Source organism: Echiichthys vipera (assembly GCF_963691815.1).
Source record: "Echiichthys vipera genome assembly, chromosome: 16".
NCBI lineage: Eukaryota > Metazoa > Chordata > Actinopteri > Perciformes > Trachinidae > Echiichthys > Echiichthys vipera.
In genome coordinates, this window is record NC_139841.1 from 8,564,137 (window position 1) to 8,578,113 (window position 13,977).

The 13,977-nt window shown below is 40.6% G+C and overlaps 1 protein-coding gene across 1 annotated transcript in view; it reads left to right on the plus strand.

Annotated features, from left to right (window-relative positions):
• cacna1bb (calcium channel, voltage-dependent, N type, alpha 1B subunit, b) overlaps positions 1–13,977 on the plus strand; it is a gene marked incomplete at both ends in the record, with an annotated part of 175,415 nt that overhangs the window by 60,570 nt on the left and 100,868 nt on the right. Inside the window, one exon of the mRNA XM_083930413.1 lies at positions 3,189–3,376. Within this exon, the coding sequence (XP_083786539.1) occupies positions 3,189–3,376 (188 nt within the window). The remainder of the gene's footprint in view (positions 1–3,188; positions 3,377–13,977) is intronic.

Genomic DNA, 13,977 nt, shown 5'->3' on the forward strand with positions numbered 1-13,977 from the left:
GAGTGAGCAGAAGTGAGGAACAACTGGATATACTCCCACCTTATTCATCTAAAAAGCATCTTTAGTATTTTAATATCTCAGTAATAACAACACTTTCACTAACGTGAAATTGGAGACCTAATTTATCTGTGAAAAAGTATTTGCAACACTGACCTTAACTGAGGCTAGTGAGGCCTTCAATGCTTTAGATGTTGTTTTGGGTTCCTTTATGACCTCCTGGATCAGTCGTCGATGCGCTCTTTGAGTTGTTTTGGTCCACTCCAGGGAAGGTCCATCACAGTTCCATGTTTTCACCATTTGTGGATAATGGTTCTCACTGTGGTTCACTGGAGTGCGAAAGCCTTAGAAATGGCTTTGTAACCCTTTCCAGACGGATGAATGTCAATTACTTTGTTTATCACAGTTAATTCATGATTCAACATTTCACAAAGGGCCATGTTGGTTTGGATAGCTTTTTTTCCCTTAATAAATTAAATCATTATTTAAAAACTACATTTGAATTTACTCAGGTTAAGGACGGTGACAGCACACACACACACACACACACGTATATATATAGTTTTATATATATATAGTTTAGATATATATATATATATATATATATATATATATATATATATATTTAAAAAATGACTTTGTCATGCCACTTTGCTGTATACAGAACCTTTTCACTGCTTCATCAGTGTTTCATGCCAAATCTCTATATTTCCTTGTTTAAAATGGTCCTCAAGATGCAGTTCCTTTCCAAACCGCGACCAGCGCCAAACCTATTTTTAGCCTAAATGTGATACGTCCTCTCGACAAATCAGAATCCAGTGAGCGTTCTATGCGATCCAACATGGCGGCGCTCTGAAGCGGGAGAGTTTTTTGTTTTGTCCGTCCGTTCAACATGTTCAGACTGAGTCATAAACCATTTTGACAAGATACATTGAATATTAACCAAATGTGTGGGTCTAAGTAAAAAAATGTAATTTTCCTGAAAACTATTTAAATGGATTTATAGCGTTTTGGAAAAGAGCTCCTCATATATATATATATATATACATATATATATATATATATATATATATAGTTATAGAACTGAATATATATAGATGTCAACTACATGTCAACTACATTTGAGGAATAATAATAATAATAATAATAAAATTAATAATAATCGAGGAATAGTTATGGAGGAAGTGAATCCTATGATGAGAATAGTCAGTGAAAATAAACTATTCCCCATTTTTGAGACACCTGGAACTCCCTCAAGGACCCCAGGGGGTCCATGGACCCTTGATTAAGAACCACCATGGGGAAATATGTTTTGTAGGGTAACTGTATAAGTGAGGTGTGTATAAACAGTGAGAACACTTCTGTAAGTATGACAGTTTGATTTACATCATTACTGTATTTGAAGTGTGCATCCTTTACAACTCAGAATATCTGTGTATGTAAAGTCTGGATGAGATTCGCCGCACTGAGATATGCACGTAAAACCAGTAAGCAACACTAAAATCATGGTCTCTCTCAGGTCCGTTAAGCTGCGTGGTCTACAGTGTGCTGGCAGCTGTAGATGCAGCTGTAGATGCAGCTGAGCTGCAGAGCGTGCACCGTTAGGTTCCACAAGTATGCACCACTGGTTTCAATGAAAGATGAAAGATAAAGTGGGAGTACAACAGAGTTGGACTGAGCAGGGGGAATAGTATCAAACACAAATATCAGTCACAAGAAAAAGCTAATTTTCTTCTCCAATTTGCTTTTGTATCTGTTAACATTTATACTGATAAACTTATTGTCCTGTTTTGTTTTATTTGTAGATTAGGAGGTATCATTGTCTTTGTGTTCTCCCTATGATTTAAAAAAATTGTCTGATCAGTCATTAAATATATTCACTTCTGTGGTCAGTTTTTATTATTGTTAGCTCAGCTCAACAAAGGTGCCACCCCGGCACCCCAACAGTTTTGCCATATGGTATCCTAACTTCTCCCAGTCACTGTGTCTGTGGTAAAACTCTTTGTCTCTGATCTAAAAATGGATGTCATATATTTCTCCAACACGCACATTTAAATGGTTTCTATGTTGCGGATGTGACAGTAGAAGTTATGCATGTTGTGATATAAAGCCACATTTTCTTGACCAATCACGGTCTGCAGGACTGTTGGCACCGTCTAAGGGCGCACTCACACTGTCCTTCCGCACCGCGCCCCGGGCTTTAGGGTACTTGTCCTCCCCTCCCTCTCCCCCCATGGCCCAAGCCCGTTTGTACTCACACTACCTGGGCCTCGGCCAATGCTTCTTGCCTGCCTATACGTCATCACGTTGTAACATGTCACACGCATTGATTGACGTCATCGCGATGCGTCCCTTTGTTTACAAATCTTTCCATAGACCTCGGAGTTTTTGTGCGTCTTGTCGACTGTTTTTGAATCTGTTTTGGCCCGGTGCGGAAGGACAGTGAAAGTGCGCCCTAAGAGTACCAGGGACTTTCACCTTCACCTCAAAGGCCTAACATTAGTGAAGATCACTTTTCCCCAATGTGTACATAGAACAGTGGAAATCTAATGAGAACCCGTAACAACTGCATGCTTTTACTGTTTTGTTGAGTAACTGTAGGGAAAAAGGGTCATCAGACAAATAGGTAACTTCCACATGTTCTGATTGGAGAGGGGAGGCTGTGTTATTGGCGGTTGGCTAGGTGCCTCAGCTATGCCTCAGTGAGCCACGCCACAGACCAAAGCTCTAAATTCAAATGTCCATCTCTGTACCAACCTTCACCTGTGGTCACAAGCTTTGTGCAATGACTGACAGAATGAGGTTGCAATCACACTCTACATGATAAGGTTAGGAGGTAAATGGTCTATTTGAAAGGAACCAGTTGAGTTGGGCGGGGAACCTGGAAGGATGTACCTGTCATGACTGATGACTAATTGTTAGGAAATCATAGGACACATCAGAGCAGCTGTGGAAGGGAAGAGAGAGTTTCAGGGGAAAATGACATTTTGCCACAGTTGCGCCCTACATAAAACCTGTTAGCATTCGGTGGCTCTGGAATCATTCCAGTAGGTTGTGGCATTGAATATTAACATTTTGCAATCATTCAGTCACTTTGAGATCTAATCATCTATCCATTCATCCGCCCGGCCATCCAATAGACACCCGGACACCAAACTCATTCTTGTTCTCATTTTATCTCTCTCGGTCAGGTGAGAGAGCAGCAGACTGGCCTTGTGGTCTGGAGCCCCCGGCCAGGACATGTCCCAACGGAACCCAGTGCAGAGAGTACTGGACTGGACCCAACTTTGGTATCACCAACTTTGACAACATCCTGTTTGCGGTGCTTACTGTGTTCCAGTGCATCACAATGGAGGGATGGGTGGACATCCTTTACAGCGTGAGTCTATATTCACTAAAGACTTCTGAATGTCGTTGTTTACATGTTTTTCATCTCAAATCTTATCATCTTTGCTCAGCTAATTTTCACTCCCTAGTGGCAGGGCTTAAGGATTTCCTGTGAGTCGACTTGCCTTTAAACACTCTGTCCTGGTTCAGAGTATCCTCAGAAGATGATTCTTTATGATTATCCAGGTAAAATTTGCACTGGAGAAACACTTTGGTCTACAATGTGTCTTGAAAAATAAGAATAGGATTTTAATGAAATCCTTTGACTCTTTGGTTGTTACTCTAGTGCCACCCTAAACACATACTTCCTGTTAGCCCTAACACTGAAGGTTAAGGTTAGATAAACAGAATAATGTTATCTTTGCAATCCATCACTTGAATATAGTTTAGGTGTAATGAACATTGTCAGCCTAGTGTTTGAAACACTAGTGGTGTTTCAAACTCATAAAACCATGAATAATTCATTAAGAGAAGGATTTTGCTGAGAATACATACTATTTCCAAAACCCATGTGCTTAACATTCATATGAAGATACACATTCACACCTGGGAGCTCCCATCCAAAAAACTGTGGCCATTGAGTGGCTCCCCTGAAGCATTTGAAGGATTGGTTTGTTTCTGAAGGGAACCTTGGAGGTAGTTGGTCAGTCATTCATTTTTCCCTCTCAGGTTTTCCAGGTTGATAAACGTGTGTGTGTGTGTATATGTGTGTGTGTGTGTGTGTGTGTGTGTGTGTGTGTGTGTGTGTGTGTGTGTGTGTGTGTGTGTGTGTGTGTGTGTGTGTGTGTGTGTGTGTGTGTGTGTGTGCGTGCGTGCGTGTGTGTGTGTGTGTGTGTGTGTGTGTGTGTGTGTGTGTGTGTGTGTGTGCGTGTGTGTGTGTAAGCCAACATGCTTGAGCAGAGATGGTAAACAGGTACAGAGAGGCCCACTTCAGGGTGTCAATATGCCAGTGTGTGTTCTGCTTGGATGGTAAGGTAGCAGCATTGGCACAGAGGACACTGTACCTGTCCAGTGTTCGCTCTGTGTGCTGTGTGTATTTTGTTTTGTATTCTGATCTAAAAATGGGCATGTCAGTGTCTCAGTACTAAAAAAATGAAAGAAGGAAATTAGAGAAAGGGACAATAATACCAATAAAACATACCATATATTAAACAAAGAAATGTTCAGGTGACAAATATGATATGATGAAATATTTTTACTGCTTGTTAACAGAACGATTACATAAATATAACTGTATATGAGGAACAAAAAACAGGAAATGGAAAGAATTATTCAATTCAATTATTATTATTGTAGGTAACAAATGTATAGAAAATTCATGAAAAGATGAGAATATAAATAAGTGTGTCATCTGTGTAAAAAAATAAAATTCAGTTCAGGTTGAAAGTTGTCAATTGGGAGCATGTGTGTTGAGAAAAGCAGTGGTGCTAAGTTAGAGCCTTGGGGTACCCCACAGGACAGGACATGTCAATCAGAGTTGTTGAAAATGAGTATGCACGTCCTGACAAGCAAGTATGAAAGTATTATTACATATTTCCTCTTACAATATGCAAACTGAGCTGGTATTTAAACATTAATTACAGCATGAAGGTGCACAGACTTTAAGGGAAGTGAGGCGCATGAGCAAATAGCTGCAATTTTGGTTAAAGTGAAATTTTTACCTTATCCCAAGTCTAATGACACCACCAATCATGTTATTATAGTTTGTTGTAGTTTTCCTTTCTGTGTTGTGATGTAACAACACATTTCCTTGAATAGTTATGAATGACAGCCTTGCATTAAATATGCAGTGGAGAATGAAAGAGACATGGAAAGAGTGGGCGACTAAATGTCATGTAACAATATGCAGCTGGACACACACTGAGTTGTTATGGCTATGTGGTTTATGTCTTAGACAACTGGGTCACTGGAATGCCCCATCCCCCAAGCTGTACAAGTTTTAAGTACTTTTTCTCTCTGTCACCAACCCATACAGTTTTGTTATCTTAATGCCAGCACCTCTCTGTTTTTTAAGGGCAGCCAAAAGCATGGTGGTGTCTTTTTAAAACATATAATCCCAGGACACAAAAAGAAAAAAGAAAAATCCCTAAAGGATAAGTGATGTCCAGCCAAGCAGAACAAAAATAAATAAATTCTGGGCCAGTCTTTTTTTTTTACCAAATGGTGTGTGCAAAATTACACACAAGTTTCCATCTAAAAACAAAAACATATATTTCTAGTTTTGAAAGTGTGATGAAATATATGAAAAGCTTCCTCTGGTGCAGAGACTTGACATTGTCAGAGGATTAGTTTAACACAACTCAGAAACACTTTGTATAGGACTCCAAATTAGCCTACCTATAAAATTTTAATGTTGAGAACATTACCTTTTGGAGAAAGATAAAACATTTCCTCATTGCATTGTGGCTCCTGACGCTAGTTATGGTCATCAGTGGTGGGATGTGAACCAAACATCATACTTTAACAGGGTTGGACTGGGAACAAAATTCTGTTTTTCCCAATAATCTTTCCCCCATTTTGCTGGCAGTGGCCTTGCTAGTGATGTGACACTCATCGGCGAAGTTGTTATTTTGAACTGATCTTTAGTATGGATGAACTGAATCGATCTATTCTCTGTACCATTGTTCCCCGACTTTCACTGCCTGCTCTAGATCCACAGTGCCAGGTTCATGCTCACTTGAACCCTTTGCAGGCAGTTCCGCCTCCTCCTGTGGCTGTGACAGTAAAGGCAGCAGCAGAAGTGGGCTGCTGGGTGGACAGCTACACACCAAACACATCTTTTTGACACTTTTATCCAACATGAGTGACAAGCAGACATGCAAGTACAATGTTTTATCTATTTGCAGATACATAGTAACTCCAACACTTAAAACATATGAAATACTAACAATGTGCATCTTTTTTTTAATGGCTCTCTGAAAGGAACAGCACTTTGAAATCCGGCTCCCATTAAAGAGCCATAATTCCCATCCTAAAGTCTTACGACTGTAGTGGAACAACCCATCCTTCATGAAATTGCCAGATTGCCAGTCCCAACCTGCACTTTTGTGTGAGATGATCCAGCACTGGGACAGGCTTGGGAACATGTCTGAACACCAGCTCATTAGAAAGTGTCTTACTTGGGATATTTTGCATGTGGATCCGTGGACTAATGACGTGCAAACCTTGTTTTCATATTAAATTTGTTTATTTGTGGTTGTAATGTACTCTATAGGAGATGTATTAGCAGAGTAGCAGAGCAGCAGCATTTAATTTTACCTGGCAAATGATTTATTTGATACATTTTCTTCTACATATGTACTTCATGTATCTCTTCCTCTGTCTTCCTTTTTGTATTTTTCTACTGTAGTTCACTCTCCCTTCTTCTATGTTTATCTTCTTTTCATCTTCTTTTCATCCCTAAACACCTCCTATTTTCCCTATTCTCTCTACTTCATCTTTTCCTTTTTCAAGAGATAGCAGCTAACTGGCAGTACATACAGAGCCATCTTACCTCCCCCTTTCTCTTGCTTTTCACCCTTGTCTCACTCCAAACATCTCCTGTAGCTTTTTCTGGCTCATTATCCTCAGCAATGCAGACCCACCCGTGCTGCTGTGATCTGAGAATGCCTTTCCTCTCTGTCTGTACTTTTTCTTTGTTTTTCTTTTTCTTTTACTTCTGCTTGAAGTCATTACTTTTGAACTTCCAGTTATTTTTTGATGCAGCTTTTTTGCGTATTTCTCTCTGTACTGCTGAATTTCACCATCCAGTCCTCTCCCTTTTTCTCTCAATCATTTCATGACCAGACTGATTCACATGCTTGAAGGGGTGTTTGACTAAGGTGGGAAAGATATCTCATGTTGCTTCTCTTAAGGTTTGACTTCACTACAAGCAGACGGCGTTGAGCTCATTGGAGAGTGTTTTCACAGTTCTTGAATAGCTTCACTGAAGTTTAATACTTTGATGACCATCTGTCTGTTGAAGCTCTGCAATCCCTGTGTGGAACATGGGCCTATAGGCTAGTGTGTGTCAATGCAAGTTATCTACAACCAGAGCCATGGCCAAATGGAGAATACTGTTTTTTAACTAGCTGACAGGTGAGCATTATCATTAGCGTAGATGTTAGCAATACAAATGGTTTATTCTATAGTTGCTATTGCTTAAATCTATGCTCTTTCTCACTGGTGAGACGGACCTAACCATGAGTTAATAGCCTGATAAATCAGCCTGACATGGTCCTCATATTAAGGCTCATTTATGCTCTATGTTAGAGACGCATACGGATACGGACAGAGCCTTTTGTCTGTACTCTGCAAGCTTACGGATGCGTACTGATATGGACCAGACGTTGCAGTACCACCAGAAATCGTGGGGGCAGTGTCGGGCACTGTACACAAAGAGTGCCGAGAATATCTGGAGCGAACAGGTCATCAAAAGCCCCAAAGGACATCCTGAAATACTGAAAGCTACGTTCGTCGTCAGTTTCTCTCATCTGAAAACCCAATGTCTGGAATTCTCCGTCCACACTCTAGGATGTATTAAGTTTCTAACAGACCACCGTCTACAACGCTGCCCGCCATTTTGCCTCCTTCTCAACATACGCAGGATTGTTATCTCCTCAGTCATACCCATGTTTTTTGTTGTCAAAAACTTTTTTTTCAAACTCTATTGGAGTAACTTTTGTATCTGAACAACGTCCTCTAGAGGATGTTTTGCTCAACGTCCAGTCCATCGTAAAGCTCGCATGAAAGCATGAGGGCAGTGACATGTAGAACGTTGATAATGTGCGTCTCTATTTAAGCATTAAATGGAAGTAGAAATAAGCCTTTAGCTGAAATCTGGAAAAGGAAAAAATTCACCATGATTGAAGAACTATACCAATGAAAGTGTCATTATGTATGCCATTATTCAGGTGCTACATTTCTTGAATGTTGCAAGCCAGGTAAAGAACAAACTTTGCCTTTCCTTGTCTGGCACTTTATATATCAAGACACATCACTTACATAACAACCTCTGACATGAGACATTTTACAACCTGACCTTTAAAGGTTCTTAAATGACATTCATATACAACATTAAAATTACAACAAATAAATATTTGTTATCTAAAGATATAGTGGAGGAATGGCGTCCTGATCAGGGAATGAAGTCACTCTCGCTGTGTGTGTGTGTGTGTTGTAATCCAAGCTTCTCTCTTCTTTGTTTTGGTAGCTGGTGTGGCCACTGATGCATTGTTATTAGTTAGTACATTTGAGAGCATATTATTACATGCGAGTCCCTACCTTAGTAACTGTTAAGGACACCTTTCTTATAGAACACACCTTTTATGTCTAAATATGACAAACTAAATAGCTGGCTTTGCCGTATTCAGCCAGACTTCTCTACCAGCACCAGCCCTGTCCCGGGCACCAGTAATCCCCGGGACAGGGCTTTTTACATGAATAAAACACTATCTTTATTGTACAGTTAGGTTACTGTTAATGCAAACCGAACATTTCCTACAGCTGCAGCCAAGTGTGAGTTGACTTTTATTTTGAATCAGACATAGAGATGTGTGTCTTCAGTGTGGGATTTGTACACCGTAAAAGAAGAAGACAGAGAGATTGCAATTTGCAAAACCTGCATTTTTCATTGCATTTATCTTTTTTCCCAGACTCTTTTGACTATGTAGTGTATCCTCAATTCTTGGTCCAGTGTGTTGGTCCATTCCAATGGTTTTGGTTGTTAAGGAACAGTAATCACGGAGGTGGTAGTCAATAGTGGTTACTATTACTTCTATAGTAGACTTGGAAGTGATGCCACGTTACTTTGACTCATCTTGATTGACACCCCCTAACGTACCTACAACTCACCATCTGTTTAGGGTCGTAATGTTCCACAAAGTTTTTCCCAAAGAATATGGTGGACAAAGGAAATAAAGGCAGAAACCATGACAACATTATGTAGGAGAAAAGATCCATATGTATTTGTGTGAATGCAGTGGAGTGTGCATACTGTGTATGCATTAATATCCTGGGTCTACAAATGTAGATGCACTCTTAATACAGAAGCAGGGGGGAGGGTGAAGTCTAAAACATCATGATGCCAGAACAGCATACAGGCGGGGGCTCTATTCTGTGGATTATATACTTTCCTGTAACCCTGCATTAACCCTGCAGATTGATGATTGTGCCACCTCTGCCCAGAGGGGGATTGTTCAGACCGTCCTCTCTAATGGTGCAAAATAAAATGCAGAGTATCTCTCCCCATCATTACCATCCTATCCCCTCTCTTTCTTCTTTCCTTATTGCTTCCTCCCTGCCGTCCACGACCACCCCCCTCCTCCCTTATAACTTCACCACCCCCGGCGAGGCCATGTCCCAGGATCCTATGGTCTCCCAGCAGCTGATATAGTGCAACGAAGCACTACTGTCTGCTATGTTATTCTTCAGCTGGAGGGAGCACTGACAATGAAGGCACATCATCAGCCATCATTTTACTCAGATTAAGTCAGTAAGATAAGTGACATGGAATGATTTGAGTAAAACCTGAGTAAAACTTACTTTGAGTAAGTCTTTGTTGATTAACTTTTGATTTATTAGTTATGATGCTGTTGTAAGCCCATAGTTCTTGCCAGTTTCACAGGAAATCACACAGTAAAGTTGGTGGAGAGCTTTGAAGGTGAGGAGGAGTATTTTGTTGATTGAGCCAGTGGAGAGTTCAGAGAACAGGAGTGATGTGTTCACAGGACCGGGTGTGAGTGAGGAGGCGGGCTGCAGAGTTTTGGACCATTTGCAGTCTGTGGAGGGAACGGAAGGGGATGCCAGTGAGGAGGGAGTTGCGGTAGTCGAGGCATGGATGATGGATTCAGCGGCAGGGGGAGAGTCGGATTTTGGCAATGCGGCACAATTGGAAGTAGGAGGTCTTGACAATGGAGCTAACGTGGGGACCAAAGGAAAGGGTGGGGTCCAGGATAACGCTAAGGTTCCGTGCCAGGGGGGAGGGAGTGATGGTCGAGGTGTCGAAGATGAATGAGATGGGTCCGATTTTGTTGAGAGTGGATTTTGTGCCAGTGAGGAGGAGCTCTTTTTTGTCACTCTTGAGTTTGAGGAAGTTGTGAGTCAGCCACGTTTTTATTGCAGAGATGCAAGTTTCGTCGTGGGTGAGGCGAGAGTTTTTGGTTGGTTTGGTGCTGATGTAGATCTGGGTGTCGTAAACATAACTATGGAAGTCCAGGCTGAGTGTGCGGATGATGTGACCAAGGGGGAAGAGGTACCAGATAAAGAGGAGGCGGCGGAGGACTTCAGCACGTTTGCACCCACAGGACATCACTAGTTTCTCACACTGCTCTGGTTTGATCTGGGTCCATTCTTCTTGCAGTCTCTTCCATCTCTTCGCAATCTCTGGAAAAATCCTTGGCAACAATGTAATGTCTAAAAAAAACCACTACAGTTAGTGAACTGTGGAAGAGACTGAAGAAGAATGGACCAAGATCAAACCAGAGCAGTGTGAGAAACTAGTGATGTGCTGAAGTCATTCAAAGCAAGGGCCTCTACACTTCCTATTCATTTTTGAACCCTATAGCCTGAAGAAAACACTGTTTAATTTGTCTCCTCTGACACAGTGATTATTGTTTTCTATTTTTTCTCACTGATTTTTCAAAAAATAAAGTTTTTTTTGTTGAAGTGCCTTTATTTAGAAAAAAAAACGTGTGGTATAGCCACATTGGATATTCAAATACGGGACTTTTGAAGAGGGGATGACGCCATTGATTTGACATCTGCTATGTGAATCCTGTGTTCTTACAACAGTCAAAACGAGTTTGTTTTGACTGTTGTACTTTCAGTTACCTAAACCAAATCTGATCAGATCGGAAAATGCTCACATCATATTAATTGTTTTTGTTACATGTACAGTAGGTTTTTGCAAGGCATTAATAAACAAACTATTTTGTCAATTACAGTACGTAGGTATGAAGACCTTTTTGGTTCTTGGATGACATTGGTTTTCCCAGTGACCCAGCAGTACCTACACTGCATCTACACAGTTATTTCATTAAAATCAGTGGGGAGGTTACTTTTTTTGGACAAAGTACAGCAAGCCAGCATGTCCTGGTACACGATTAAATCCAAGTCCTCACAGCCAGTGAGGGCACCCGGGAAGGAGAGAATGTCAACGAGCGAGTCGACACTCCTTCTTGATGTTTTAATCACGAAATGAGCAGGGGAAAAGAGTAGGGAGTGTAAATGAAGACAGATTTCAGCTTATGCTAATGATCATAATGTTGCCAACTGCTGCAGAGCTTTTGACTTGAGCAAAATATCCTCCAATCTGTGTCATCCTTTGCAGCTAAACCACAGAGTGAATGTTATAAATATGCAACTCAAGAACATTGATGATGGTGGAATACACATCCAGAAGTTCACATCTACACCCGCAGAGAAAAATAATGAGCATTATCCTTCCAAATTATTCTGCTTTGCTGGATTTTTCCTTTATATTTCAACCCTCCCCTACATCCACTAAACTTCTCCTGTTGAGATAACAGTCAGCGTTCAAGGTGAAAACTGGATATCATTATAAGGCTGTCTTTCCCTTTATATTTTTATTAGTACACTCTTTTTCAGTCAGCAACACTCTCGTCATATATTTAACCATTTATTGCAACAAATGGAAATATAGTTATGCTTGTCGATGATGTCTCCACTCTAAATGATACTCCCTGTATTAGCCAAGCAGCATGATAAGCCAAGACAGAGAATGCAATGCAGAAAACCTCCCATGGGTATACAAGAGTTGGCCCAAAGCAAGACATTGAATGTTATTTTATGTTATGTTATTTTGTGACATGTTAGGACGCTAATCTAGAAAGGTTGAGGCTGGGGTGAAGGTGAACCTGCAGCAGTGGTGTGTGACAGCGGTGTGTGACAGCAGTGGTGTGCAGAGATCAGTGCAGAGGGAACATATTTAAATGAACCGCCTTCTGTGAAGACGGGCTGTGATTGGTGTGTGACTTATGGAAATAATGCAGTCAGCGAGCTGTAAGCTGATTATGGCCTGGGTGTATGTATGAACTAATGCAAAGCTTAATTTTTAACATTTTTACACCAATTATAATCTGAATTGCTTCTGGCCCTAAACAGAAAATGGTATATCATTTATTTCCTTTGAAACATGTTCACCTTCATTTTCACCTTCAGATCCCATTTTAGATAATGTTGCCATGTTATCACCAGCCGACAGCATCTAGATCAGATCTAACTTGTTCATTGTTACAACATTCTCTCATTTAAGTCCATTTAAGCCCTGCTTTGGTCGACTGAAGGCTAAGGTAATATATATATATCTATATCTATATAAAGATATATATATATATATTCTATATTCAATTAGTGTAAAAAGTGCATTGTAAAACTGTGGCTTAAAACTATTTGAAACACATACCTAAAAGCACCTTTCCAGATTAACATGAAAAAATCCAATAAAATTAATCTAAAACTAAATTATTGAGTAAGGGCTATCTATGTATATTTCTTTGAAGAGACTTTTATAAACCTCAAAACACAAGACACAAAACTCAGGTAACATTTTGACATGATCCCACCACGGCCATCTGTCGCCACTATGCACTCTTTTTTTTCTTAGCTGAAAAGCCGTGACAGTGATCTACAAAAGACATTCACACTGTGAAAGCTGCTTCAGCTCTGAGGCAGTCAGCAGGGAAGTGACACAGTTGTAGCAGCAGCAGGATGTGTGGGTGGTTCCTCGGCGTTGATAATGTGGCAAACTTTGTTTCATGCCCCGTGATTTCATTACATTTCCTCTGTCCCTCCTGGCGACCCAACGGCTGCCATCAAATTAGACACGGACCAGAGAGAGAGAGAGAGAGAGAGATGCAAGGGGTCACAAGCACCTTTCCTTTTCACTTCATTAGAGTTGAGAGAGTCTCAGAGGCAGATGCACCTTGACCCTGTCAGGGCGACATCTTGTGCTTGTCAAATCCTCAGCACAGAGGGACAGTTAGATAGTGTGTGAACATTCAGTCGTGGCTGTGTGTGAGTCCTTGAACCTCAGTGAATATACTGTAACTAATATCAGATTTGGCCACACAAACTATGAGCATGTGCTAGTTTTTTTCTTACTTAAAACTAGGAGACACTAGAAGGCATTGTGTTATGGGGGTCATCCAGTTTTTCTTTACAGAGCAACATATCATTATGCAATTTAGTTATTCTGTAGTCATCAAGGACTTTAATACAACATCATGCAATTACTTTACCCTAAAATAACAGCTTCAAAATCATTTTGTGCTCTGGCTGCTCTGCCTCAATTCTTCGATTTACGGAGTCTCCTGATGGACAGAAAGCTTTACTTGTTGCTAAAGTAACGATAACCATTGATTGCTGCTAACTGTAGCTGCCGTCAGCTAGGAGGAAGCTAAGAAGAGTGAAGACGAGTTAATCTTGGAATGGCTTTAATCACTGGCTAGAGCTTCATGAAATAAAAAGGCTGCAGGACAGAGGTACCTTCTTGCTGTTGGACTAGCAAGTAATATGAGCTTGCTTGCTATATCTAGTGTTGTTCTTTATTGATGTTTGGCTGTGATGCTAGTTTTTGATCGTGAGTAATGTAAC